Raw genomic sequence first — 25392 nt, forward strand, 5'->3', positions numbered from 1 at the left:
TCCACTGAGAATATGTCGCGTCAGCCCTGTGGTCGCTGCAAGCCGGATGCGGAATTTGCATCGACCAGCCATCGCTGGGATTCGAACCCGGTTCACCTCATTGGAAGGCGAACGTTCTATTCCCTGAGTCATCGCTGCTCAAAAAGTATATTTGAGGTGATTACGATTAAATTCTAGTACGAGAAAATCCAATCATTAGATCAAAAGTTATTCAAGGTGTTCAAATTATTATTTTGCGCACTGTATTTATTTAACTAAATGACTTGCAAGTAAAAGAATTTTTGAATCTTAGATCTGTTGCCAACCAATTATTATTTTTGATTATTTGACTTTTATAGGATATCATGGGAAATACTGTGAAAAAATATGCCCATCAGGTACATATGGTTACAATTGTTCAAGTAAATGTATATGTGAACAAGCAGCTAAGTGCAATCCAATAACAGGAGAATGTGAATGTTTTCCTGGATTCACAGGATCGGCATGTGATGAAGAATGTCCAATTTTTACATTCGGTTTAAATTGCAAACATAAGTGTGAATGCATGAATGCAACACATTGTGACAATATAAATGGTACTTGTGTCTGTGAAGTCGGCTATTTTGGAGATAAGTAAGTCCATTTTTCCTAATTAAATCGGCATCGTATTGTATCCATTAGTGCTTACGGTCTCTAATGCGTAAGAATTCTAAAAATGCCTAAAAATTTTTTTTTGTTTACATAAGGAAGAATTAAATTACACAAACAAATTAAATTGCCTGAAACTTATTTTAAGCAACTTTTGTCATTTTTTCAAAGACAGAACATGCCAAATTGCTTCAAACGAGTGGTTCGAATCCCACCGCTATCCTAGCTGCATATTTTTGCTGTTTTCTTCTAAATTGTGCTATCTGTTGATAAGAGTTCATAGGTCGTTTTTTCTACTAAGCATACCAGATCGCATAGGCATGTGAATAGCAGTGATACTTTATTTAGAACGCTCTAAAGCTGCACAACGGGCTATTGGCGACATTCTGGAAAAAATCCCTGAATAAGATTGATGCAAAGACATGCCATCACAATTTTGATCCTCTGCAGAGGGGATGGCTTCGCAGTCTGACGACCTGCTAGTGAAGTTTACTCTTTGTGGGAAACAGTTTAACGAGGATCTATACCACATACCCTCGGTCTCTTCGCAGACTGGCCAAAGTGGTAACCCACCCGCACTCTGACAGCAACCAGTGATGCCTGTCTACGGTGATGTACTGGGAACCGCATCCAACGGGATACATAGGTATGTGAATAAATAAATCAATACACTTTTGTCCCGCAGTTGACTGATCGTTAAGACACGGTTCCCAGCAGATCACCGAAATTAAGCATCACTGGCTGCTGTCAGTGTGCGGGTAGGAGACCAGTTGGATTAGTCTGTGTAGGGACCGAGGGTGTGCGGTATGGGTCCTCGTTAAACTGTTCCACCGTAAAGTGTCCGACTTCGCGTGCTGCTCGTCGGGTTACCGAAGCGGGGGTGCCATCCCCTCTGCAGAGGATCAAAATTGTGATGGCATGTCTTCAGATCATCCTCAAAGATGTTTCCCAGATCGTCGCCAATAGCCCATTGTGTAGCTCTAGTGTGACGTAAATGAACTACAACAATATGATCTGAAAGTCAGAGATAATCTCAAATAATTATATTTCCCTGAATGGATACTAATAGATACATTTTATACTTTTACGAAATCTAGTTATACAGCTTTTTAGATGTTTGGCATTTATCTGATCTAATAAATATCCGAGCTTGGGCTCAAAAAACTCAATCAGATCTCCATTGAGTTGGCTCGGATCTCCATAAGAGATCCATTCATCTCCAATAAGTATTTGTGTGATTTTTAATAAATAGTAGCGCAATAGTTTCATTTTTATGATTATTTTCTAATTAAGTTCTATATTAATTCTTGAGCTTAAAAAGCTACTATCGATCCCGTACTGAGGTGGACTTAGATTAAAAGTCTTCTTGTTTGAGTGGGTTGGGACCACCAAAAATAAGACAATTTGAGCAATTCAAATACCACTCTGGTTACATACTCTCTTTATGAGGATTCGCAAGCTCGAAACCTTTATACATTATCGCACGTTCTACGGCTGACTTATCGTAAGACACAGTTTCCAGTAGATGACCGAAATCAACTATCAGTGACAAATTCAGATAATCATCAGAGATGTTTTCCAGACTGTCGCCAATAGCTCGCTGTGCAGTTTAAGTGCAACGTAAATAAAGTAGTACTACGACTGTTATCGGTCGGCCAAGATAGCCTGTTTGGTAGGGCGTTGGGCCGATGTCCGGTGGGTCGTGAGTTCGATCCCCACCAGTCGAGGACTCTCCGTTTTCAAAATGGGGACTGATGCTCGCTAAATCTGTCTGGGTCACAAAGTCCTCCACTTTCCCCTAACAAAACAATATTTTGGGGGTACTGGATCGGAGACTGATCGTGCTCTGGTTCTGGTCAAAATTACGATCTGCGGATGTTTGACGTGTGAATGTGTCCTCCCTGTAAAACGGGATATGACGTATGTATGTTATCTCCGGATCATCCTCAGGGATGTTTCCCAGATCGTCCCCATAGCCCATTGTATAGCTCAAATTCGACGTAAGTGAAAGTACAAGTACTACTATCGGACGTATAGCCCGTCCCGCAGTGAACTGATCGTTAAGACACGGTTCCCAGCAGATCACCGAAGTCAAGCATCACTGGCTGCGGTCAGTGTGCGGGTGGGTGACCACTTGGATTAGTCTGCGTAGGGACCGAGGGTGTGCGGTATTGGTCCTCGTTAAACTGTGCTACCGTAAAGTGCTCGACTTCGCGCGCAGGTCGTCGGGCTACCGAAGCGGGGGTGCCATCCCCTCTGCAGAGGATCAAAATTGTGATGGCATGTCTTCGAATCATCCTCAGGGATGTTTCCCAGACCGTCGCCAATAGCCCATTGTGCAGCTCTAGTGCGACGTAAATTAACAACAACAACAACAACGGACGTATGGCCCTCTGATTTTTGTTCTCTTCGAATCCAAAAGATAACTCAACTCGTGAAACTAACTACGTAATCATGAAAACTCTTGGCCCGGTTTTTGAAATCCTTTGTAAGCGTAGCTTGCAGTTTCACTTTGCTTTGTTTAAATCCTAATGTTTCGCTTTTTTAATCTCATATAGTCTTTTATGTTAGAAAAAGTAAAACAGCAGCTATTTATTGACCAAAGAGGTTAAAAAGATTTAAGCTCTGCAATATCGTGATCAACGGCAGCAATGTTGTCCTGTATTGGCTATCTTTACTTCACCTGCAAGCTGGTAAACATCAATCTGAAACAGGGTAGGCTTTAAACTTGTACCTGAAACCCTTCTTTGACTCAATGAAAACTCTTTAAAGGATTTTAATTCCGTCTGATGCAATTTTACCCTAATCCAGATTGGACAACTTTTATAATCCATATAAATTAATAATTTGAGCCCTGAAAATTTATTCATCAATATAAAAATGTAGAATGAGAGCATTTTTTTAAAATCCAATATAGTTTTAGATATTTAATATTGTGTGACAAAAACTACTTCAAACTAAAAAAAAAAAAACTTTTTCTACTTCTTCAAACAATTACAAGATTTTATTCAATTTAGAAATTTTTACTTATTTCAGGACATTTATCAATATTTGTTTACAATATATTATAAATTAGAACTTTGGTATTGAAGCAATATTTAAATATCTAAATATAATGTACTAAAAACTGCCTACTTTGCATTAAAAAGATTTTCAAATGCTAAGTACTGATTATTTATTATTTAAAGTGTTAAATACAATGTGTTACAATGTGTTTAGTGTATTTAATAAAATTACAATGTGTTACATTTCAGGTGCGAAAAGGAATGTCCTCAAGGGTTTTATGGACCGAGTTGTAATAATAAATGTGATTGTCTCAATGGTGCTACATGCTTGCATACCATAGGCAGTTGTAAATGCCCAGAAGGTAAAGATTTTGTTATACAAATGGATAGGGTATCATCCTTTGTTACAGCGGGTGTTCTGTTATCACCTTCCTTAGTATGTATTTTTATGATTTCTTCAATGAAATCACTCGAACAAAAACATTAGTAAGACAAAATAACGGTTATAAAATCTTAATTTTTTTCAAAGATAATTATTTAAGAAGTACAATTAAAATAATCAAAATGATTATAGTTCAAATGAAACTTAAGTATCGATTGATTATATTATAAAATATAACAAATATTAAGAAGGGTGACAGCAATTATTTTTCTATTGAATCAAACAATTATTTTGTTTAATTAGTCAATATTTATTTCGTTATTTTAACATCATTATATAATCTCGTTATAAAACAATTATCTTAAATAATTTATGAATTATTGACTAGTAATTTAAATTGCAAGCGAAGTTGTAATTTGCTTAAATCTAATATCAACTCAGAAATTTTTTCCCTTTTTTAAATCAAATTTTCATATTAAATATTCTGTTACTAGAATACTGCCCCTTCTATAACGATTATTCGTAAAAAGCGTGTTTCGCATGGTTCTTAAAAAATTTCAAAAAGTTTTTACTTTTGTAACTACTTTTTAAAATTTCTAAGAACTGTTAGAAAAAAAGTCTCATTTTGTATCCAACAAAGGGATTTTTTCTACACATTGTAACACTGGAGTTTCGAAATTTTAAATTTAAATTGAAAGCTAATCAAACGTAATCTAAAATAACGACCATATTATGTAATTTTCTAAGGACTGTACAAACTCTGTAGTTGCCAAGTTTCACGCTTTTCACAGCTTTTTCCTTTCAATTCTAAATAGTATCAAAAATATCGCTGCGTGATTATCAGATTTTTTTATATATATAGGTGATAAAATAGTGTATTAGAGATATTTGGTGATAGAACAGTAGTTAGATGTATTTGGTGATAAAACAGCATATTAGAGAATACTACTCACGAAAAGTTTTCTACTCTTGGATTGAAAACTTTTCAATAGACCTTTTAAATAAGTAGAAAATCAAAGCTTTGCTTTATAAGATTATGAAAAATAGCATTTGATAACTTCTAAAAAGTCTAAAAACTTAACAATATAACAATGCAGTTAGTGCTTCCGAATAGGTTATTTAATACAATACATTTGTCAGATTTTACTTTTTTTTTAAAATTTACTTTTATTGTTTAAACTGATGAAAAACTGATTTCAATGATGCTGAAAAATTCTCGTAAAGTAAATTACACAAATACAAATATATTTATCAAAAGTCTAAAAATTACAAAAACATTTATCTGAAATCTAAAAATTTACAAATATAAAATATTAAGTTTTCTCTCAAATAATACTGATAACAGAACTGTATTGTTAATTTTTGTAATGTTGGTTTTAAAATTCTAAAATAACGCCAGCTATTTTTCCCCGTTTTATGACCTTCTAGGTATTTTAATAAAACCATATTTGTTTCGATAAATATCAAAAATAGAGAATTTCTTTTAGATTTCCATACAGAATATACTATATAATTTATTTGATATTTCAGGTTATACTGGAGAAAAGTGTGAGTCGACTTGCCCAAACGGATATTTTGGACAAAACTGTTCTAAAGTTTGTGATTGTAGAAACTTCGCCAAATGCAACCAAATCAATGGAAACTGTGAGTGCTTACCTGGATATATTGGCAAGCAATGTGATCGCCGATGTCCTAATTTAACCTATGGGTTGAATTGTGCTCACTCCTGCAATTGCAGCAATGGTGCAACCTGTGACCCCGTCAATGGAACATGTATTTGCAATCCCGGCTATATTGGAGAACAGTACGTTGAATTATTCTAGTTTTTTTAAATTTTATTTGATCTAAGGTACTATAGAATTTGAATTGAATCATTGAACCCTTCAATGGAGCATGTATTTGTAATCCTGGCTATATCGGAGAGCATTTCGTTGAATTATTCTACTTTTTACTTTCTTTAATCTTATTTGATATAAGGTACTATAAAATTTGACAAAAGTAACATAAGAAGGTTTCTTTGCATTCAAATTCACATGCAAAATTCATTTTAATACAAGGTTGAGGTAGGATAAAATAAAAAAATAGATTTTTTTCAAAAATTTTTTTTCCTGAAATAAGGTAAACCTGAGGTTTTATATATTCAGGTAACCTGGATTACTATGGAGAAAATAAAAATAGTTCTCTCTACTCTTTTTTAATGCAAGTGACGTAATAAATGAGGATAACATCAACCCATGGAGCTAAATCATAGCGAATACTGTCATAAATAGGAATGTCTTTTGAATTTCTAGTAAAACCTTCATGCTTAACTCTAAGAGAGAAAATAATTTTTAGATCTATGGGCTTAAAGAATTGATGTATTGTGCTTAAACATAACTTCGATACATCCTCTTTCAGTAAAAAGTCAAAAACATGATAGCCAAACTTACACAAGTCAGCTTACTTTAACTATTTTATTTACTAACATCGTAGAAGAGCCGACTCAATTCTGGATTTCCGACTTTTCACGTTGAATTCCGTAGCCTTATAATTTTGAACCTAGCACAGCAGACAAGGGAACTCCTGAATCAAGCATTGGGAAAATCTGTCAATTGGGAAAACTTTTTGATGGAACTGAAGCACATTTGCGTTACACAGAGAGGAAAAGATTGCGTTACACAGAGACCTCCCATGGTTATCCTAACAATATCGAGATTCTTAACCATGATCGTAAACCATTAAGGATATTTTGAGTCAGCACTGTGGTCGGTGTGAGCAGGGAGCAGAATTCGTATCAATGAATCACCGCTAGGATTTGAACCTGGGTCACCTCATAGGGAGACAACGATTCTTGAGCCACCACTAATAACTTTAACTAGTGAACTAGTTTCAAAATAATATGGGAATAACGTGTATGAATGTGAAAGTTAGACTAATTCAATTTTGTTACATATGATGAAAATAAAAATAAAAAAAAGAAACGAAAGGTGATTCAGGGGATAGACTGCTCGCTTACTAATGAGGTTCGAATCATAGCGTTGTCTGATTGATAGGAATTCTGATCCTGCCTTGTAATACTGACATAAAATATCCTCAGTGGTACACAGATCATTGGTTTGAATCCTTTTGTCTTCGGTCTAACCATCGGAAGTTTTCGTGGTTTTCCTCTACACGTAGCGTAAATGTGGATAAGTTCCATCAAAAAGTCCTCCACAAAGACTAATTTCTCCCAACCCTTGATTCAGCAGTTTCTTTGTCTTCTGGATTGGGTTCAAAAGTGCAAGACTACGGAGTTGAACCTTGACAGTCGTTAACACAGAATATATATATAGATTAATTGTCTTATTTAATTTCGTTTTTGTACCTAATGCGTTCACTGCGCATTTAATAAGGAAGAGAATATGAATGTGTTTGTTTATTTTAATTGATGCAACTTGTAAAACAATATTATACAGTGCGTAAAAAATAAATACAGAGAAATTTAATTTTAAAGTCGTATATTGAAAATTCAATTTTTCAGGAACTATTCGACCGATTTTGCTCTAAAGTGATCCATAAAATTGTACACATTGCAATTCAAATTTTTTTATTACCATTATTAGATAAAATAATAAAAAATAATAAATATTTACTCTAAGTTATTTTCTGCATGGAATTATCTTTGGATAAATGAATTTTATAATTACGAGTAAAAAAAAATTAATTTGCTTAAAACATGCAAAAAGTTAAATTAGCATTAAAGAGTCTGAGTTTAGGCATCTCTCCTGAACAAACTATTAGGACTGTCTTTCCCAGATTGCGGCTACCCCCTATATCTAGGGGGCCAGAAATACGAATCCATCGAAAAAAATGTATGTTTATTCACAAAAAGTACATATTTGGGGCTGATTTTTAACTTACAATATCTTCTGCGCTCATTAATTTGCATATTTGAAGTCACCTTCTTGAACCATTAAGATTGAGTTCAAGAACGTGAACATCCGATCATTTGATTAAAAGTTGTTTAGAGTTTTTATTTATTATTTTACTTTGAGCACTTTATATAACTTTAAGTTATCATTTTAATCATTGTGTATTTCTTATTCTTTTCAAAATTAAGATTAAAGTAATTAAATAGATTTCATCTTAATAAATAGATGCGATATGATTTGTCCACCTGGATGGCATGGTCCACAATGTAACAGAGGCTGCAGATGTGGAAATGGTGGTAGCTGTCTTCATACAACAGGAGATTGTCTGTGTCTTCCAGGTAATGGGCTTCTATTTCAATGGTTCTTAACAACTGTGTCTTTACATAAAATTCTTTAGCTGTAACGATATATTTACTTCTCATGCAATAAAATATTCAAAATAACGCATATCCCAAAAATGAGAAAACTTACATTTATTTTACTTCTCAGAATTTAAACTATCATTACCTAGAATCAGTCTGGATATCGTTTATCAAAATACAGGATGTTCCTTAATCTCCAACTTAATACATATTGTTGAAGTTACATATACATATTATTGAAGAAATAAAATATTATGTAACTGTTAAGCATCGTTGTTAGGTAAGGTGGGATAAATAACATCAGAACATGTTTAATTGCCAGTTGAGAAAATTTAAGGTGCTTTTAATTCCACTGTACAACAAATTTTAATAACTTTTTCTGCCTTTTAAATGAAACTATATTTCTAAAAAAACAATAAAAAAATGCGTGATTCATAATTTAAAACCAAAATTGTCCATCAAATACCGTTTTTGTAAATAGTCACCAACCATTTAGTGAATTCTCGTATATTTCGTTTCCTATTATATTCAGAGAGTCGAAACTAGAGTATTGTATCCAGAGAGCGATAAAGTAGGTAGGAATTTTGACGCCAAAGTCGGTAAAATAGCCAAAATGGCTGCTAATTTGACTTCGGTCTCACTGTAAATAAGAGCTCTTTTCCTTTGCCTGTAAATAAATATAGGGGAGAGTCGAGTAGCTCCGCCCAGCGGGTACCCCCGCCCAACGTCAATTTCATATGTAAAGAATATTTTCTCATGTCAATGTGCCATCGGACATTAATTGTTATATTAAAAAGAGATTATTTTCAAAGTTTCAAGTATTTATCGAGCTGTTAACATGGTAAACAATAGTTTTGAAAATATGTTGAATACAGTATTCATGAAATTAAGAAACATTGTTATCACATANCAAAAAACATAATTTTTGTAACTGGGCGGGGCTACCCGACGCATTTTGAAAAGAGCTGAAAAACATGTTTTTTTAAATTTCTATTTTTTTAAGTTAAACTATTCTTTTTTGGTTTATTCTCCTTGCATTATTTAATTATATGGTCAAACAATAGAAACATACAAAAATATTGATTATTACTCAATATTATACAGAAATATAAGCAATACTCCTTAAGTGAGCGGGGCTACCCGACTCTCCCCTATATCTATATCGTCTCTTTGAAACTAAACCGTAGTAACTCAAAAAAAAAAATCGAAAAATGAGATATTTGGGTCATTTGTAACTAAACTAAACCGTGATAACCCAAAAAAGCAAGTTTTTCAGGAGAGCGATTTTTCCCTACATTGTTGTATGTCAAAATTTGAAATGAAATATGTAATACTCGGGAGGATATTTTGAAGAACATCGTTGTATTTTGAAATAACTCTCCACTTTTAATAAAAGTTTTAGAGAAAAGTGTTGCAAATCAAAGTACCTTAACTTACTTCGAAATTACCACAAAATTAGAAATGCTACAAGAATCAGGCCTGGTTCATTGAAAAATGTAAAGAAACAGGTTTTTTTTTAAATGTAAACTGTTTTGCAATAGTCGCCATAGCTTCGAGTCAACCTGCGGTGGAAGTTCCTGAAAAGTTAGAAATCGCTTTCCTGAGAAACTTGCTTTTTTGAGTTACCACGGTTTAGTTTCAAAGCGACGATATACGTCCTTTGCATGAAAATATACGCGTTAAAACACATATAGTCGCCAAGCTAAACTGTGAAATTTTGAAAATGTAAAGAAAAAGTCGGTGATTTAGCCGTTTTCCTGATTATCCCGAGTTAACTCGGGTATGTATATATTGCAAATATTTATTATCCCGAGTAAACACGGGCATATCAGAATTCGTCAATACGTTTTGTTTTATCACGTTTTTATTCGGCCGGAAGCAAAACGAAAAATCATAATAATCTGTTGTGATTGCAAGTTTGCCTATTTTTGTTTGGGACTTTTGCTGTTTGTGGTATTGCAGACGTGTTTTGTACAATTGTATCTACGATGGTTGATGAATTTACATAGAAAAAAGAATAAAAAAATGGCGTTCGTGAGAGAGAGTGAAAGTAATGCAAGTGATTTTTCAGATTATGAAAATGTATACAAAGACTAATATTTAACTTTTTTTCTTTGTCCGAGATAATTTGGGATACTAAACTGATGGTGAATTAAACATTTGTACGAATAAAAAAATTAAAATTTCAACTTAGAACTTGTGTATTATGTTTTGTTTTAGTTCCTTGTATTTATTAATGACATAAAAAAATGTTGATTTTTTGCGTTTTTTTCTCTCCAAAAAATTGGTAGGGGAAGCGGTTAAGAACATTCTGTGTAAATGTTTTCTTAAGTAAAATATTTGTATTGCCACAGTGAGTTTTAAAAATGACCATATTAGGAGATAAAAATCATGTGTTACTTTTGAAGGTTACTTTGGAAAATATTGCGAACAGCTGTGTCCTCAAGGATATTTTGGTATGAATTGCTCATTAAAGTGTGAGTGTCTTCATGCAACTAGTTGCAATGTCTTTACAGGAGAATGTGAATGTCTTGCTGGATATGCTGGAAGACAATGCAAGGAAACATGCAAGGTAGATATGAAATATTTTCTTATCTCTTATTGCATTGAATAGGTTCAGATTGGATTGAGTGGTTTATTCTTAGTTAAATTTTTGGGCTTGCAGAAGCAAGGTTAAACGGGGATTTATTTAGTCACATTGAATTTAGTAGCAACTGCGTAATATTAGATATTGCCATGATTTTATCGTAGAACTTTAAGGAATTTAAAATTTTCCCCAACTTTATCGATAACTTTCTTTATTATATTTCTGAAACAAAAGTACAATATAACTAATAAAATAAATACATAGTCAGCAAATCTTCACTACAGTTTTAAACTCTTGTGATTTCATACATCAAGTTTTAATAAGTGGAATAAAAGTAATGGAACCTTTTCTTCAAAGAAAGTTTTTATATTGTGCTTTTTATTTTGAACTTTGTGTATGAGCTATTTTTTTAAAAAAACTTCTCCAAGCAATTTCAAACAAATACCGATCTGTTTCTTTCGCTATTTTAAATTCATACCTGCTGATTTTCTAATTCCATTGAACCACTTTGCATGTAGTAATTTTTTTTAATTTTTTTTATGAAATTATGAGATTACCATTTCGAGATGTCCAGCGATTGTCTGTTCTTCAATCAGTATGCTTTATGGCCAGCTCATTATCATTTTAAAATTAACTTCTTCCGAATGATTTATATATATAAGATTTATATTATATTCATGTTTTTAGTTAGGCCTTTCCCCGACAGTGGTTCACCTGATTTTAATAACGTTTTAGGTTTTCCTTTTTTAAATATTTGAGACTCCTAATGTGCATATTTGCACCTTTTTTTATTTCATTTTTATATTTTGACCACGTCTGGCTTAAAGCACTTGTGTTATAGCTTCGCAAATAAATAATTTTATAAACTTTCAGGTAGGATACTTTGGTCATAATTGCAGTTACCTATGTAACTGTAATCAGCATACTTCGTCAGGATGCAATCCTTTAACTGGAGAATGTATTTGCATATCTGGTTGGCAAGGTAATTAGTAACCTTTTGATACATCTAAAATTATTTTGTTCATAAATTGTTAAAAAAACTCAGTCACATATTTAATCTGAAACATTTTAGATATGATATTCTTATTTAGACGTGATATTCTTCGAAATTAACAGTGGCTCTCAAAGCGGAAAATTTATTGCTAACCCGATTTGAAAAAAAATACTTTGATAAGTTCGCCATTTAATAAAAAGTTATATTTTTTCAGGCTGTTGAAAAAGAATTTATTTTTCATTCCACTTAAACGAATAAATTCGTACCGTTTGGGTTATTTTTTTTACCCGTAAACAATGGTACTAGAGCGTAAATTAAGCAATCAAAATGTTTCTATATGGCATGGAAAAAACTATTTTTGCCGTAAAATTGAACGCTATAAATTTTCAGAATTACACTAACTATATCTATAAAACGCATTGCTTTTTTATTTTAATAAATAGTTACAATTTATTAATTATTATTAACCTTTTTAACCTTCAACGGGAAAATTATTTTTAAACTTTTTATTAACATGACAATACATAAATTTTTTTAAAATTCTCACCACGGTTACTAATAGATCACAGTCAATCATCTCTGTCAGTGAAAACGTAGATGACCAGTATGATCCGGCTATGAAGGGACCGAGGGCGTGCGGTATCTACCTTTTCATTAAACTGTTCTACTGTAAAGAGCTAGCTTGCAGATCATTGGGCTACCAAAATAAAAGATCAAAATTGTGATGGCATGTCTTCATATCACTCTCAGGGATGTTTCCCAGACCGTCGTTAATAGCCCATTGTGCAAATCTAGTGTGACGTAAATAAAGTACTGATAATACTAATTGTTTTTTTTTTGTAAATTATTTTCCAAAATGCTGTACTTTTCCTAAATGGGCATTTCGCAGCACTGGGATAATTGTAAAATATAATTTTATACACCTGTTTTTTTAAAAATACCAATGAAATCATTTTTATTTATTAACATTCGTTACTAGGATATTTTATTTTTTATTTTATAACCGTCGTTGAACAGCCGACCCAATTTTTGGGCTTAAGACTACTAATGTTCAACTCCGTAGCCTTGTCATTTTGAACCTAACTCAGAAGACAAGGAAACTCCTGGATCAAATATTGGGAGAAATTTGCCTTTGTGAAGGAATTTTTGATAGAACTAACCCGCATTTGCGTTACATGGAGAGGAAGACTACGAGAGCCTCCCACGGTTAGCCTGACCGCAAACGGACTCTAACCCGTGATCCGTCTACCACTGAGGATACTTCATATCAGCACTGTGGTCAGTGTAAGCCGGATGCGGATTCGTTTCGACCAGCCATCGTTGGGAATTCAAACCCGGTTCACCTCATTGGAAGGCGAACGCTCTATCTCCTGAGCCATCGCGGCTCATATAGTACTAGGATAATTTAGAATTCAGAAATCCAAGTGATATACATATTCACAAACAAAAAATCTGACAGATATATTAATTAATTTCACATATCGCCAAGCTGTTTTAGCGCAGATTTTAATCGAAACAAAATTCATAAAGAGTATTTAGGACATCCTAATCATTAATGTTTATAAAGGAAAATTTTTCGTTCAACTTCCGGCAGCAAAAAGAAAATTAAACAATAGGGATGAAATTGTCATTAATTTAATATAATTTACTATTTTGAAAATTCTGAAAAAATTTTGCGCCATTATTTTTTTCAATAAAAATTATAGTTTTCTTAACTCCATTTTCCATTATTATGAGTAGAATTCTAATGAATTCATCCAACTTTTTTAGGTACTCGATGTGATGAGCAATGTGGTCCCTTAAATTGGGGACCGAACTGTCAGACACCATGTTATTGTACTAATAACAGCACTTGTCATCATGTAACTGGAAAATGTTTGTGCTCAAGAGGTTGGACCGGGGCAGACTGTTCACAAAGTAATTTTTATTTCAATTTTATATTCATCTAATTTCAGATAAAAGTATTAAAATACTAGTTAAAAAGATAATGCTAATTTTGATGAAGGTTTTTTACACTAAGCATACCATAACCGGTCAAATGACCGTTTAAGAACTTTTGCATCGAAAATGCGCTTATCATATTATCGCTTTCGTACATTTGACTTCATGACTTTTTCTAACAATTATATACAGTTAACATTTTATTGTTGGTGTTTTTTTGTATTTTGTTTGTTTCGAATAATAGTGGTTGTATACCTATTTCTATACCACAACCGGTCATTTGGCCGGTGACAATTTATTGCTTTATAAGGTCATCGGATCAGAAATTACGATGTAATGCGTGTTCAACGTATTGCATTCGATTGGTTCCACATTTCTGCAAAAACTGTTGCATAGTTTGTTCAATCAGAATAACAGTGAATTCAAATTTCAAGAAAGTACCTAAAATTTCAGATGGGCATTTTTGTGTAAGAAAAAGTGACGAAAACTAAATGTTTTGGTAAGTAGCTTATATTTTATTTTGATAGCTTTACTTCATTTCTAACTAACTGTTAATTTTTATCCAGAAAAATGTCGAAACAATCAAGACAGCAAAAGTTCTTAGAAGAAATAATATTAATTATAAGAATAATTATAAGAATTTAATTCTTATATATTCTTAGAATTGTAAGAATAATTATAAGAATTAAATTCTTATAATTATTCTTATAATTATTCTTATAATTAATATTATTCTTATAATTATAAGAATAATTATAAGAATTTAATTCTTATATATTCTTACAATTGTAAGAATAATTATAAGAATTATAAAAATAATAATAATTATAAGAAATATATTTGCTGAAAATGTACAATGGAAACACCCTGTATATGTAAAAAATGCATTGAGCAATGAACTAAAAATTCTTATTCTTTGTGATTGTAATACATAAAAAATTGGCAATATACAATTTTGTTTAATTATAATAAAGTGTTTTTTAGTTTATTTCCTTCCTAACATCCATATTATACATTCAATCAAGAAAAATTAAGTCCGATCGTTTGACCGGCTATGGTAGAAATAAGTATATATTAAGAGTTGGTATGTTTAGTGTTAATTACTGCTAAAGAAATACAGATTTTTCGAATTTCATTCAATTCTTTAAAATACGAACAATTTTATGAAAGAAACAAATGAATTATTATGCTCTTCCGTAATAATAACTCCGTAATATTCTACGGAAAATTTGAATAATTAATTCCGTGTGCTGTAATACGTAGGAGAAACGTATTTTCTGCTCTGATGAATTAAATGACTGTTTATCCAACTTTTTTTCTAAATAATTTCTCCAGTTTATTTCAATTTTATATTCATCCAGTTACAACTAAAAGTATAAAATACTAGTTAAAAATATAAAACTAAATTTGATCAATGTTTTTAATTAGTACTAAAAAAATAGAGGGTTTTAGAATTTCATTCAATTCCTTAAAACACTAACACTTTTATAAAAAAAAAAAAAATTTAATTATTATGCTCATCCGTAATAAAAAATTCCGTTGTGTCCTAGAACGTGAAGACCCAATCACTTGATCAAAAGTTATTAAGGTTGGTCCGTTTATTTATTTATTATTTTTTTGAATACTGTACAAATATTACACAAATTTTTATAGGTCTTATTCGAAATAATAAGACTCATTGGAAATTCCAATATACAATAAGTCTTGTGATATCAAGTTGTATTCCTCAAACCCAGATATATAAATATATCTGGGTATATATAATAAGACTCATTGGAAATTCCAATATACAATAAGTCTTGTGATATCAAGTTGTATTCCTCAAACCCTTATTTGACTGTACTATAAGGAAAATATGTGAATGCACGATTTTAAAGTGAAAACTGCTACAATACGTGATCAAATAGGCATCTTAATTTTCAAATAAAATATTAAAATAGCTAAAAATATTAACAATCTGGAAGTATTTATTAAAAATAAATATATGTATTTTTTCTTCTTTTGAAGGATGTCCAAAAGGCCGCTGGGGTTTAGACTGCAAAGGAAGATGTGTTTGTGAGCATGGTGCTGCATGTAATCAAACTGATGGTCATTGTCTCTGCTTACCAGGATGGACTGGAGATGACTGTTCTATTCGTAGGATATTTTTTGTTACATCAAAAATTAATTTTTATTATTGTTTGCAAGTTCCTAAAAGGTCATATAATAAGGTGATTGCAAAAGGTCAAATCCGATCTGATAGAGGAAAGGTAGTGTTATACGGATTTGGTGACATTGCAGAAGAATATGATCAACAAATAATTGTTAAGAAGAGCTCTGAGCAACTAACTTACATTAAATTTGAAATCAACGTAAAACGTTGATTTCAAACATATGTTCAATGGTAAAGATATTTTCTTTCCTAAGTAAGGACCAACAGATAATTGGGCAGAAGTATTCTCAGCAACTAACTTAAATTAAATTTGAAATCAATGCAAAGCACCCACATTTGTTTAACCGCTTCCCTGATTATCCCGAGTTAACTCGGGTATGTATATATTGTAAATATTTATTATCCCGAGTAAACTCGGGCATAGCAGAATTCGCCAATACGTTTTGTTTTATCACGTTTTTATTCGGCTGGAACTAAAAAAATAAAAAATAGTAGTCTGTTACGGTTGAAAGTTTACCAAGTTTTGTTTGGGAGTTTTGCTGTTGGATTGTGAGACTGGCACACGTGTTTTTTGCAATTGTATGTACGATGGTTGCTGAATTTACATGAAAAAAAAAGAGTAAAAAAAATGGCGTATCACTTCCCTGGCGTTTGGAAAGTAACACTTTGCGTTGTCCCTTGTTTTAAAAACTATCTTACAAAGGCTAATATTTAACTTTTTTCACTAACCCGAGATAACCAGGGAGAGTAAACCTGATGGTAAATTAAATGTTTTTTACTTACAAAAAAATTAAAATTTCAACTTAAAACTGCTGCATTATGTTTTGTTTTAGTTCCTTGTATTTATTAATAAAATAAGAAAATATGTTGATTTTTTGCATTTTTTTTCCAAAACAATTGATAAGGGAAGCTGTTAAGCAGAACCCAAAAAAGTTCACATTTCTATCTTATTCTGTTTATTATTATTTTTGATTTTTCAAATTATCGGTCATTTTTGGAACCTCGATTTATTTATTCTTATTTTAATTCAACAAAACTTTGATGCAAATGTTTAATAGATTTTTATATTAGATTTGCGGTAATTTTAACCTTAATTCCCCTCAATCACAAAAAAGAGCTTTTTTTTACTTTACTTTTAAATAACTACTGCCGTAGGTTCCGTTAAAATATAGCAGCATTTAATATTCGATCTGAACTTGCTAATTTATTTTTCAATAGCTTGCATGAATGGAACCTATGGATTTTATTGTCGTGAAACGTGTAATTGCCACAATGGTGCTACTTGCCAACCAAATAATGGAATTTGTCGTTGTCAACCAGGATGGATGGGACCACGTTGTGCGGATGGTAAGAAGTTATAGTTTGATTATATTTAAATTTTATGAAATCTTTCCATTTTTGGTAAAATTAAATTTTGGTGATTTTTTTTTCATTTTTATAACCTTTTTATTAACTTACAAAGTTGAGTTTTACCATATAATGTATTTCTTTTCATATAGATGCTCTAGTAAAATACTGAAATTAGTGAATGTCGAAGTCCTTCAGTGAATGTTATATTCATATAGTTTCTTTAGAGAATGTAAAAAAATATTTATTAAATTTATTTATTTATTTTTACAGCAATAAATACAGACATCTAGCAGGAATTGTTACTGGATGTTTTATAAAATATTTTTGTTTAATGTCATTATTCTTCACTAACAACAATGAATGTCGATTCTCCCCATGCACGATGAGAAAATTGTAAGAGAAAATTACGATTTTGATGAGTTTTGATTTGTAAATTAGTTTTTTTCTTAAAATTCAATCATTGACTGCTTCGAAATATATTAATAACTGAAATTTGAACCCTCACCTACGCAACTTAGGACCATAGAAGGTTGAAATTTACCATTCGGAATTTCATTGTAATTTAATAATATTTACATGATATTAAGGTACAGGTAAGGACTTGAGCAAAAGCATGATTTTGCGAAAATTTTCGAAATTGAGTTTATTAAAAATTTAGAATCCATGTACGCTTAGCTTTCTAAAAGTACTTTACTTTTGCTTGTACTCTAAATATTTACAAAGTTATAGCAGTTTTAGTGCAAGCTGATGACAGTGGATAGACTAATGATTTTAAGCCTTTAAATGAGTTATCTCAAAATCAGATTTTTTTTTTGACAACTCTATATCTCATGTTTTTAAAATAATTGTCTACAATTTTTCAATATTGCTTATGATTATAGCACACAGATTTTGAACAACAGACTAAGAGAAAAAAACCTTCATTTTCTATGCATGTTTTTTCGCAAAAACAGGAGCGAAAATTTTTAAAAATTTGCTTTTTTTAACTACATTGATCAATAACTCAGTAGCATATGCACTTACTTTTAAGGTAATAGTTCAAAACATAGTTGATAGCCTTCTAAATAAAATTCTAAATGTATTTTTTATTTCAGATGATTGAAATTTTTTTACAGAGTTCAGGGTATATGCAAAAAAAAGCCTTATTTTACCTAAAAATGGCCATTTAAAAAAGTTTTTAAACATAATAAAACAAATAATTACAACAAAACAAGTAGTTAATCAAAATGAAAACAAATTATGGGAAGGATAACTTAGGATTATACAATGTGAAAGTTCTCTTTCTATAATTTATACATTTTTTTTTATTCTTACTCTTACTTTTAAGCAATTACTTTATGGTTTTGAACATCTTATAAATAAAACTGCGACTCAATTTTATTTTCAAATGGAAGCGAAATTCTTTCTACCATAATTTCTTCATACTAAAACATTTGAGTCACAGTAGCTTGGGGGACAGAGCACGTGCCTCTCAATGAAGTAACCCAGGTTCGAAACCCAGTGATGACTGATTGATACAACTTCGGCCGATTTAAAATATTCACATCTGGTGCGAGTACAGATTAATTTAGTAACTTTCACAGCGAAAACTTATTTTCCTATGAGAAAAGTCTTAAGTACGACAGGTTAAGACAACAAATTTATATTGATTGTAAAATCTTGTTTTGTTACGGTAAAAAACCAGTCTGATAACGGACGAATTTTCTTCGTAATTTTTAAGGAAAAAAAACTTGTTCTTGTATGGTAGACGACAAAAAGAAAACAAAAAAAAAACATTGAGGCTACGAATTGCGCAACCAACACAGCTGCCGGTTTAAAATCGTGAATTTTACAGGATTTTTTTTTACAGTGCATCTAATTTAATTTTCGTTTACTGCATTTTCCAGTTGTATGAAATCTCAACAGAAATAGCCCTACAACATAAATATTTTTAAAACAATTGTTTTTAGTTAAAATCCTTTATTTAATTTTGTTCTAAACAAGTAATCAAATTTTTGAGCAAATATTTTTTAAGGGAGTATACCAATAATGTTAAAACTGTCCTATTTCGATGTACCTTTTCTTTTGCATCTAAACAAGATATTGCTTCAGTTTCTTTTTCAACAGAGTATTTACATATACATGTTTACACTGTAATAACTGTTTGTTGATACATATCTTTGGCAGAAATTTTTTTAAGAAATTATCAACTAAGAACTTTTAATTTTTTTAAAAGTTTCATCATTTTTGAGCAAAAATCTTTCATGACACAAAAAGTATTCCTGTTAACGCCAAAACTCTATCACAGCATACAACTGATATAATCTCAAATATCCCGAAAAAATTTCAAAGCGATATCACAGTTTTTACAAACTGTATATCGAAAAAGATCAGTTTTAGCATTATTGATATATGCCCAACCGCCGATCACTGCTCTAGTGGTTATTGTACTCGACTAGTGGTTGTGGTTTCGAATCCCATCGTAGGCTTTCTCTCACTCTGTGAGTTCTTTTTATTTTAATACCGTCGTTGAACAGCCGACCCAATTTTATGGGTTTGCGACTACTAATGTTCAACTCCGTAGCCTTGTCATTTTGAACCCAATTCAGAAGACAAGGAAACTCCTGGATCAAGTATTGGGATAAACTGGCCTTCGTGGAGGACTTTCTGATGGAATTAACTCGCATTTGCGTTACATGGAAAGGAAGACCACGAGAGCCTCGCACGGTTAGCCTGACGGCAAGGGAACGTCTAACACTGAGATCCGTCTAACTCATGATCCGTCTAACACTTAGGATATTTCACGTCAGCACTGTGGTTGGTGTAAGCCGGATGCGGAATTCGTATCGACCAGTCATTGCCGGGATCGAACCCGGTTTACCTCATTGGAAGGCGAAAGCTCTATCCCCTGAGCAATCGCGGCTTTCTGTGTTCTGTGTCATTTCTTCTGTGTGATTATTTGAGTGTAACCCCCCCCNTGATGTGTGAATGCCCCCCCCCCCCTATAAACGGGTTTGTTGTTTTATAACGTGGGTGATGCTACGCCACCGCAGTTGCTTACAGGTGCCCACTGGGTAACGACAAGAGAGTAGCAATTCTGACATTTCTGATGCCAATGGGAAATAAACCCAAGTGCCCACCACCAAAAAAAAAATTATAATAATTAAAAAATACCCTACTGACTCTCTTTAACTGGATAATAAATTATGTGATGTATTTTAGCTTGCCCAGAAGGTTTCTATGGAAATCACTGTATGAAAGTCTGCGATTGTTCTTATGGTTTCATCTGTGATCCTAAAGATGGATGCGTCATCGAAAAAATAAGTAAGTTATAGTAAATTGGAATTTAGCTTTAATACTACCGTCGAAGACGTAATAATAATTATTATAACCAAGAGGCTTCCTTAAATTATTTCTTATACCGAGAATTATAAAAATATTAAATGGCGTTCGAAGCCTCAAAACTCGGGAACTACTGTATAAAATAAGAGAGGATACTATTTGGATGCCAAAGATTTAAGACAGTGAAGAAAATTGTGCAACAATGTTTTAGAAATCGTAAGAATTTCTGTAAAAATATGATTATTAGAAAAGAAATTAACACCACTGTAGTTTTCGTTAAAGCAAAATAGAAGTCGTCATGATAATGATTTTAAATGTGTGCCCCCCCCCCTCTCTGATGGTCAGACGAAATATCGTTCTGTGTTCTGTCCATTTTGTTGATTTTCTGACAATTCTATATTCACCATGTCAAATGCAGTTTTCTGATTGTTAACTTGTCATCTATCATCTATGTTGTTGATTGTTATCTATCTGCGAAAAATTCATATCCTTGCTGACATTAGGGAGGAATTCAGCTAAATTTTCGCACTTACGATGGCTCAATTTAGCCAATCAGAAGCATGTATTTTTGGAAACATATCGCATTTTGTGATATGTAAAAATATGGGCTTTAAATTTGCCAAATTTGTCCACCGTAATTTAGCTGAATTCCACCCTAGACAGCCTTCGATTAACGAAATATAGATTGTGTTCATGCGATAGGTTAATGAAGAAGCTAACTATTGATTGAACTTAACTTAATCAGGTGCAGCCTGATTGGTAAAATTACACGGACATTGCCTTTCTGAAAAATGTATGGATGGAGGTGGGCCCGTCACTCGACCTTCAACTCTGCCTAGATAGATTCTTTTTTTATTTCGAAAACTTGAAAAAAATCGTTTACAAGTCGAATTAATAGAGAATGACGTTCGAATTACGTGGAAACTGAAATTAGTGAATTATCAGGAATCTTCCAATGATTCACTTCGTGGTCAATGTGATACATGTATTGCAATATTGATTGCTTATTTCAGCCTATTGGTAGCAAAGTTAAAATAGATTCTCTATCCTTTATTGTGTAAATATATGGTATAGTAACATATATATACGGTATGGTATTATAAAATAAATATATCTCCTTAATTTTTTAGAAAGACTCTACAAATATAGATTAAAAACTGGTCAATTTAAAACACTTTGGTAATATATTTTTGTTTTATAAAAATTATCATTTGCGTTTATATTTCAAATTAGATGCAGTTGAACTAAGCTCCACAGAAAGTAGTCATTGGTGGATAATTATAAAAATGATTGGAATTATATCAGTTCTGATAATAATAGTTATGATCATCAGGGGACTATCGAGGAAATACAAGAACAGGAAGAGACATCTAAGTACAGATTTATCAACAGTGTGAGTAAATTAGTTACATTTATATAGTTCATTTTATTGTAATGTACGACAGTTTATCATTATCTACAAATGGGAATTTGATTTCAGTATTTTTTTTACGAACATTTTATTTTTTAACAAAAGAAAAGACAATTATTGTAATCAGATCAGTTCTCGATAAGTAAGTTATAATTAGGGATAAAAAAGTTAAAGGAAAAATAAGAAATACTAGAAAACAATAAGATTCTTGTTTTATTCATTTTTTAAAATTTTTATTATTACTTTTGTTGTTTGGTTGAATAACACAGAGGCTAATGCCGGCAAATAAAGTATTTATTAAAACATAATATGAGGAAACAATAGTTCGCACACACAGTGCTGCACATCTGAATCAACCAACAACTAGTCAGCTTCTACAACAAATATATATCTATTTCCCCTATCGAGAAGTCGTTGTATTACTTCACGCAACTCGCGCAACTTATTTGAGAGGGAGAGGAAAAAGGAGATTTTATTTGCATATTAACAACACTCCCCCTGCGAATAAATACACATTTTTCCACAAAATATAAAACATAAATATACTAAATTTCTCATACAACTTAAACTTATAAACAATTAATCAATTAAATTTATTTGTGACACAGTCCAAGTGAGCTTGTCAAAAGTTACAGCTTTAGTTAGGAAATCTGCGATCATTTCGTCCGTTTGCACATACTCTACTTTAATAATTTTGCCAATTATATCCTTTACGTAATGAAGTTTCAAATTTATATGTCTCGTTCTAGAAGATGATTTTGCACTATTCAACCAATCAATTGCAGATTGATTGTCAGACGAAATGGTCACAGGTTTCTTTACAAATATAGAACAATGCAATTCTTCCAANGCTTCCATTTTCATGGCCCAAAGATGATAATTAGTTCCAGTCAACTTCGGAATTCCAAAAACTAAGTCTTTCTCCATGATGATTGTAAACCACGCTCTGCTACCACTGTTGTTTGGTTGAATAACACAGAGGCTAATGCCGGCAAATAAAGTATTTATTAAAACATAATATGAGGAAACAATAGTTCGCACACACAGTGCTGCACATCTGAATCAACCAACAACTAGTCAGCTTCTACAACAAATATATATCTATTTCCCCTATCGAGAAGTCGTTGTATTACTTCATGCAACTCGCGCAACTTATTTGAGAGGGAGAGGAAAAATGAGATTTTATTTGCATATTAACAACAACTTTCATGGATGATTTAAGGTGTAATATGCAGCTCCCCATTGGCTAACACATTAGAACCTAAAATCTCAGGCCAAATTCTTATCAGAATACTATAAAAAAGTGAAGTTGAGCTCAACTTTTCTTATGATAATCAGCATATGCACTCTATATTTTTTAATCATTATTAAGTTCTTTTTCAATTATGTCCCCCTTATTACTGTGGTTCATAATTTCTTAGTTTTGAATCCTATCCTAACAGAACGTAAATTGGTAAATCGCGGCACCTTCTTGTAAAGACCCAAGTAAAAATCCAAATAATTTCTCATGTGTGAACGCCTTGTGAGGGATTTCTCTTGTGGTTAATCATTCGTAGCTGTAAAATAATTGCTATCTAATAAATATTAATAATCATTTCCACATGTAAGAAACACGATCGCCATCTCTGCAACATTTTGAAAAACGCAGAAGTAAGCATTATTCCATGTGACAACTCGTATTTAATTAAAAATTAAACTTTTTTCTCTTATGGTTAGCCATGCACAGCTTAAATAATTACTACCTAATAATTATCGATTACACTGAGAAACATTTTTTTTTTTCAAATTTATACAAATACTTCATCGTGCCTAATTCAGGTTTTGGGATTTCCGAATCTAAAATTAGTTTTGCTCCTAAAACTACAGATTTTTTATTTAAAAAATTATAAGATTTTCAGCCAATTTTTTGTCGGAATTTATAAGTTTAAAAACGTTATATATATCTGGGGATCGAGTAAATGTTGCGGCAAACTTCCAGAGGGTTAAAGCACATCATCAGGAATCGTATAGGAGCCCATGCCTGGAAATGTCGTTATAAGTGGCTAGGGACGATTCCCTATTTTGTCCTGTTGAGAAGCGCACAAAGAAACAGTTCATAATATGGAAGTGCTCCAAGCGGCGTATTATAACATTTCTGAGCATTTCCGGTTCCTTTTCAGTTTTAATCCTGATTATGTGCCCTAACTCCCCTAGAAAACGGTCGCAGCATTTACGCGACCCTCTGTTATATGTAACGTTTTTAAACTTGTATATTTCGACAAAATAGACTTTCAATGTCATTTAGAAAAACTGTAGCTTGGAAAGTGAAACCAATTGCAGATTTGAAATCAGGGACATAAAAATATCCAAAATCCATTAAAATTCGCATGCAACGAAAAATACATTTTTTCCCAGTGTTATTATTATTGGAAAACTTAAGAAACGTGATCTCAGCACTTTTTTGAAACGACACTGAGGAAATCATTTAGTCCAGATGATTACTTTCATTTATTTAAAAATTTTATTCTAAGAGAGGGATTTGTCTTGCGGTTTTCTTCATACACAGCTAAATTATTACTTGCATTTACTTGAGAGATTTCTCTAATGATTAACCATGCATAGGTAAAATAATTACTACCTAAAATATATTAAGTATCAATAGATATTTAAGAAACACATTATCTTTTAAAATTAACAAAACAATAGTTACCTTTCTACTTAACTGAACAAGTGATAATTAATGCTAGTTTAAAAATATTGATTTTATTAAAATTTCTCCATGTTTTTTTTACAGATATCAAGGTGAATGTCGTAGTGTTTTAGGTAAATATAACATAATACTTGTTGATTTAATTTGTTATTTTAAGTTCTTTAACGTTGAACTATAATATCAAGCCTTAAACTACATCACTGCACGAATTCGCTGCAACTTTATAAAGGTACCCTATCTTAGTTTATTACAAGATATTACGATACAACTTAAAGTTGAAGTATGATTCGATTTAACACCATATAGAGAGTGTAGAAACTCTGTACAACATTGTAGCTTAACACACTTTAACGGTGTTGAAGAAACTGTTTTAAAATGAGTTAATGCAATTGTAGTTGCCTCTGGAAAAATGATTAGAAATTTCAATTATCCTAAATATCATCGCTAAATCGATATTTTTTTATGAATTATTAATCTATTATGAGTCATATAATTTGCTTATGGGTTAATATATAATTAAAAAAGAAACGGAGCTTAATTGCTAACAATAGGACCAAATTTTTTTTTATCTAATTCATTGTAGTTTTTTGTTTTCCTATCCTACATGCGCATGGTTCAGTCATTTTTTTCCATTTGGTAAAAAAGAATACAACCAAAATAATTTAAAGAAGTAACTTTTCA

At 31.8% G+C, this 25392-nt stretch overlaps 1 protein-coding gene across 1 annotated transcript in view; it reads left to right on the forward strand.

Moving 5' to 3' along the window:
- Window positions 1-25392, forward strand: part of LOC107455522 (multiple epidermal growth factor-like domains protein 10) — a 50072-nt gene that overhangs the window by 21955 nt on the left and 2725 nt on the right. Inside the window, exons 8-19 of the mRNA XM_071188314.1 lie at window positions 339-612; window positions 3882-3994; window positions 5545-5818; window positions 8130-8242; window positions 10675-10838; window positions 11727-11835; window positions 13618-13764; window positions 15796-15924; window positions 17159-17287; window positions 20492-20593; window positions 21845-22004; window positions 24796-24824. Of these exons, the coding sequence (XP_071044415.1) occupies window positions 339-612; window positions 3882-3994; window positions 5545-5818; window positions 8130-8242; window positions 10675-10838; window positions 11727-11835; window positions 13618-13764; window positions 15796-15924; window positions 17159-17287; window positions 20492-20593; window positions 21845-22004; window positions 24796-24824 (1743 nt within the window). The remainder of the gene's footprint in view (window positions 1-338; window positions 613-3881; window positions 3995-5544; window positions 5819-8129; window positions 8243-10674; window positions 10839-11726; window positions 11836-13617; window positions 13765-15795; window positions 15925-17158; window positions 17288-20491; window positions 20594-21844; window positions 22005-24795; window positions 24825-25392) is intronic.

This window comes from Parasteatoda tepidariorum, chromosome X2, assembly GCF_043381705.1.
Source record: "Parasteatoda tepidariorum isolate YZ-2023 chromosome X2, CAS_Ptep_4.0, whole genome shotgun sequence".
NCBI lineage: Eukaryota > Metazoa > Arthropoda > Arachnida > Araneae > Theridiidae > Parasteatoda > Parasteatoda tepidariorum.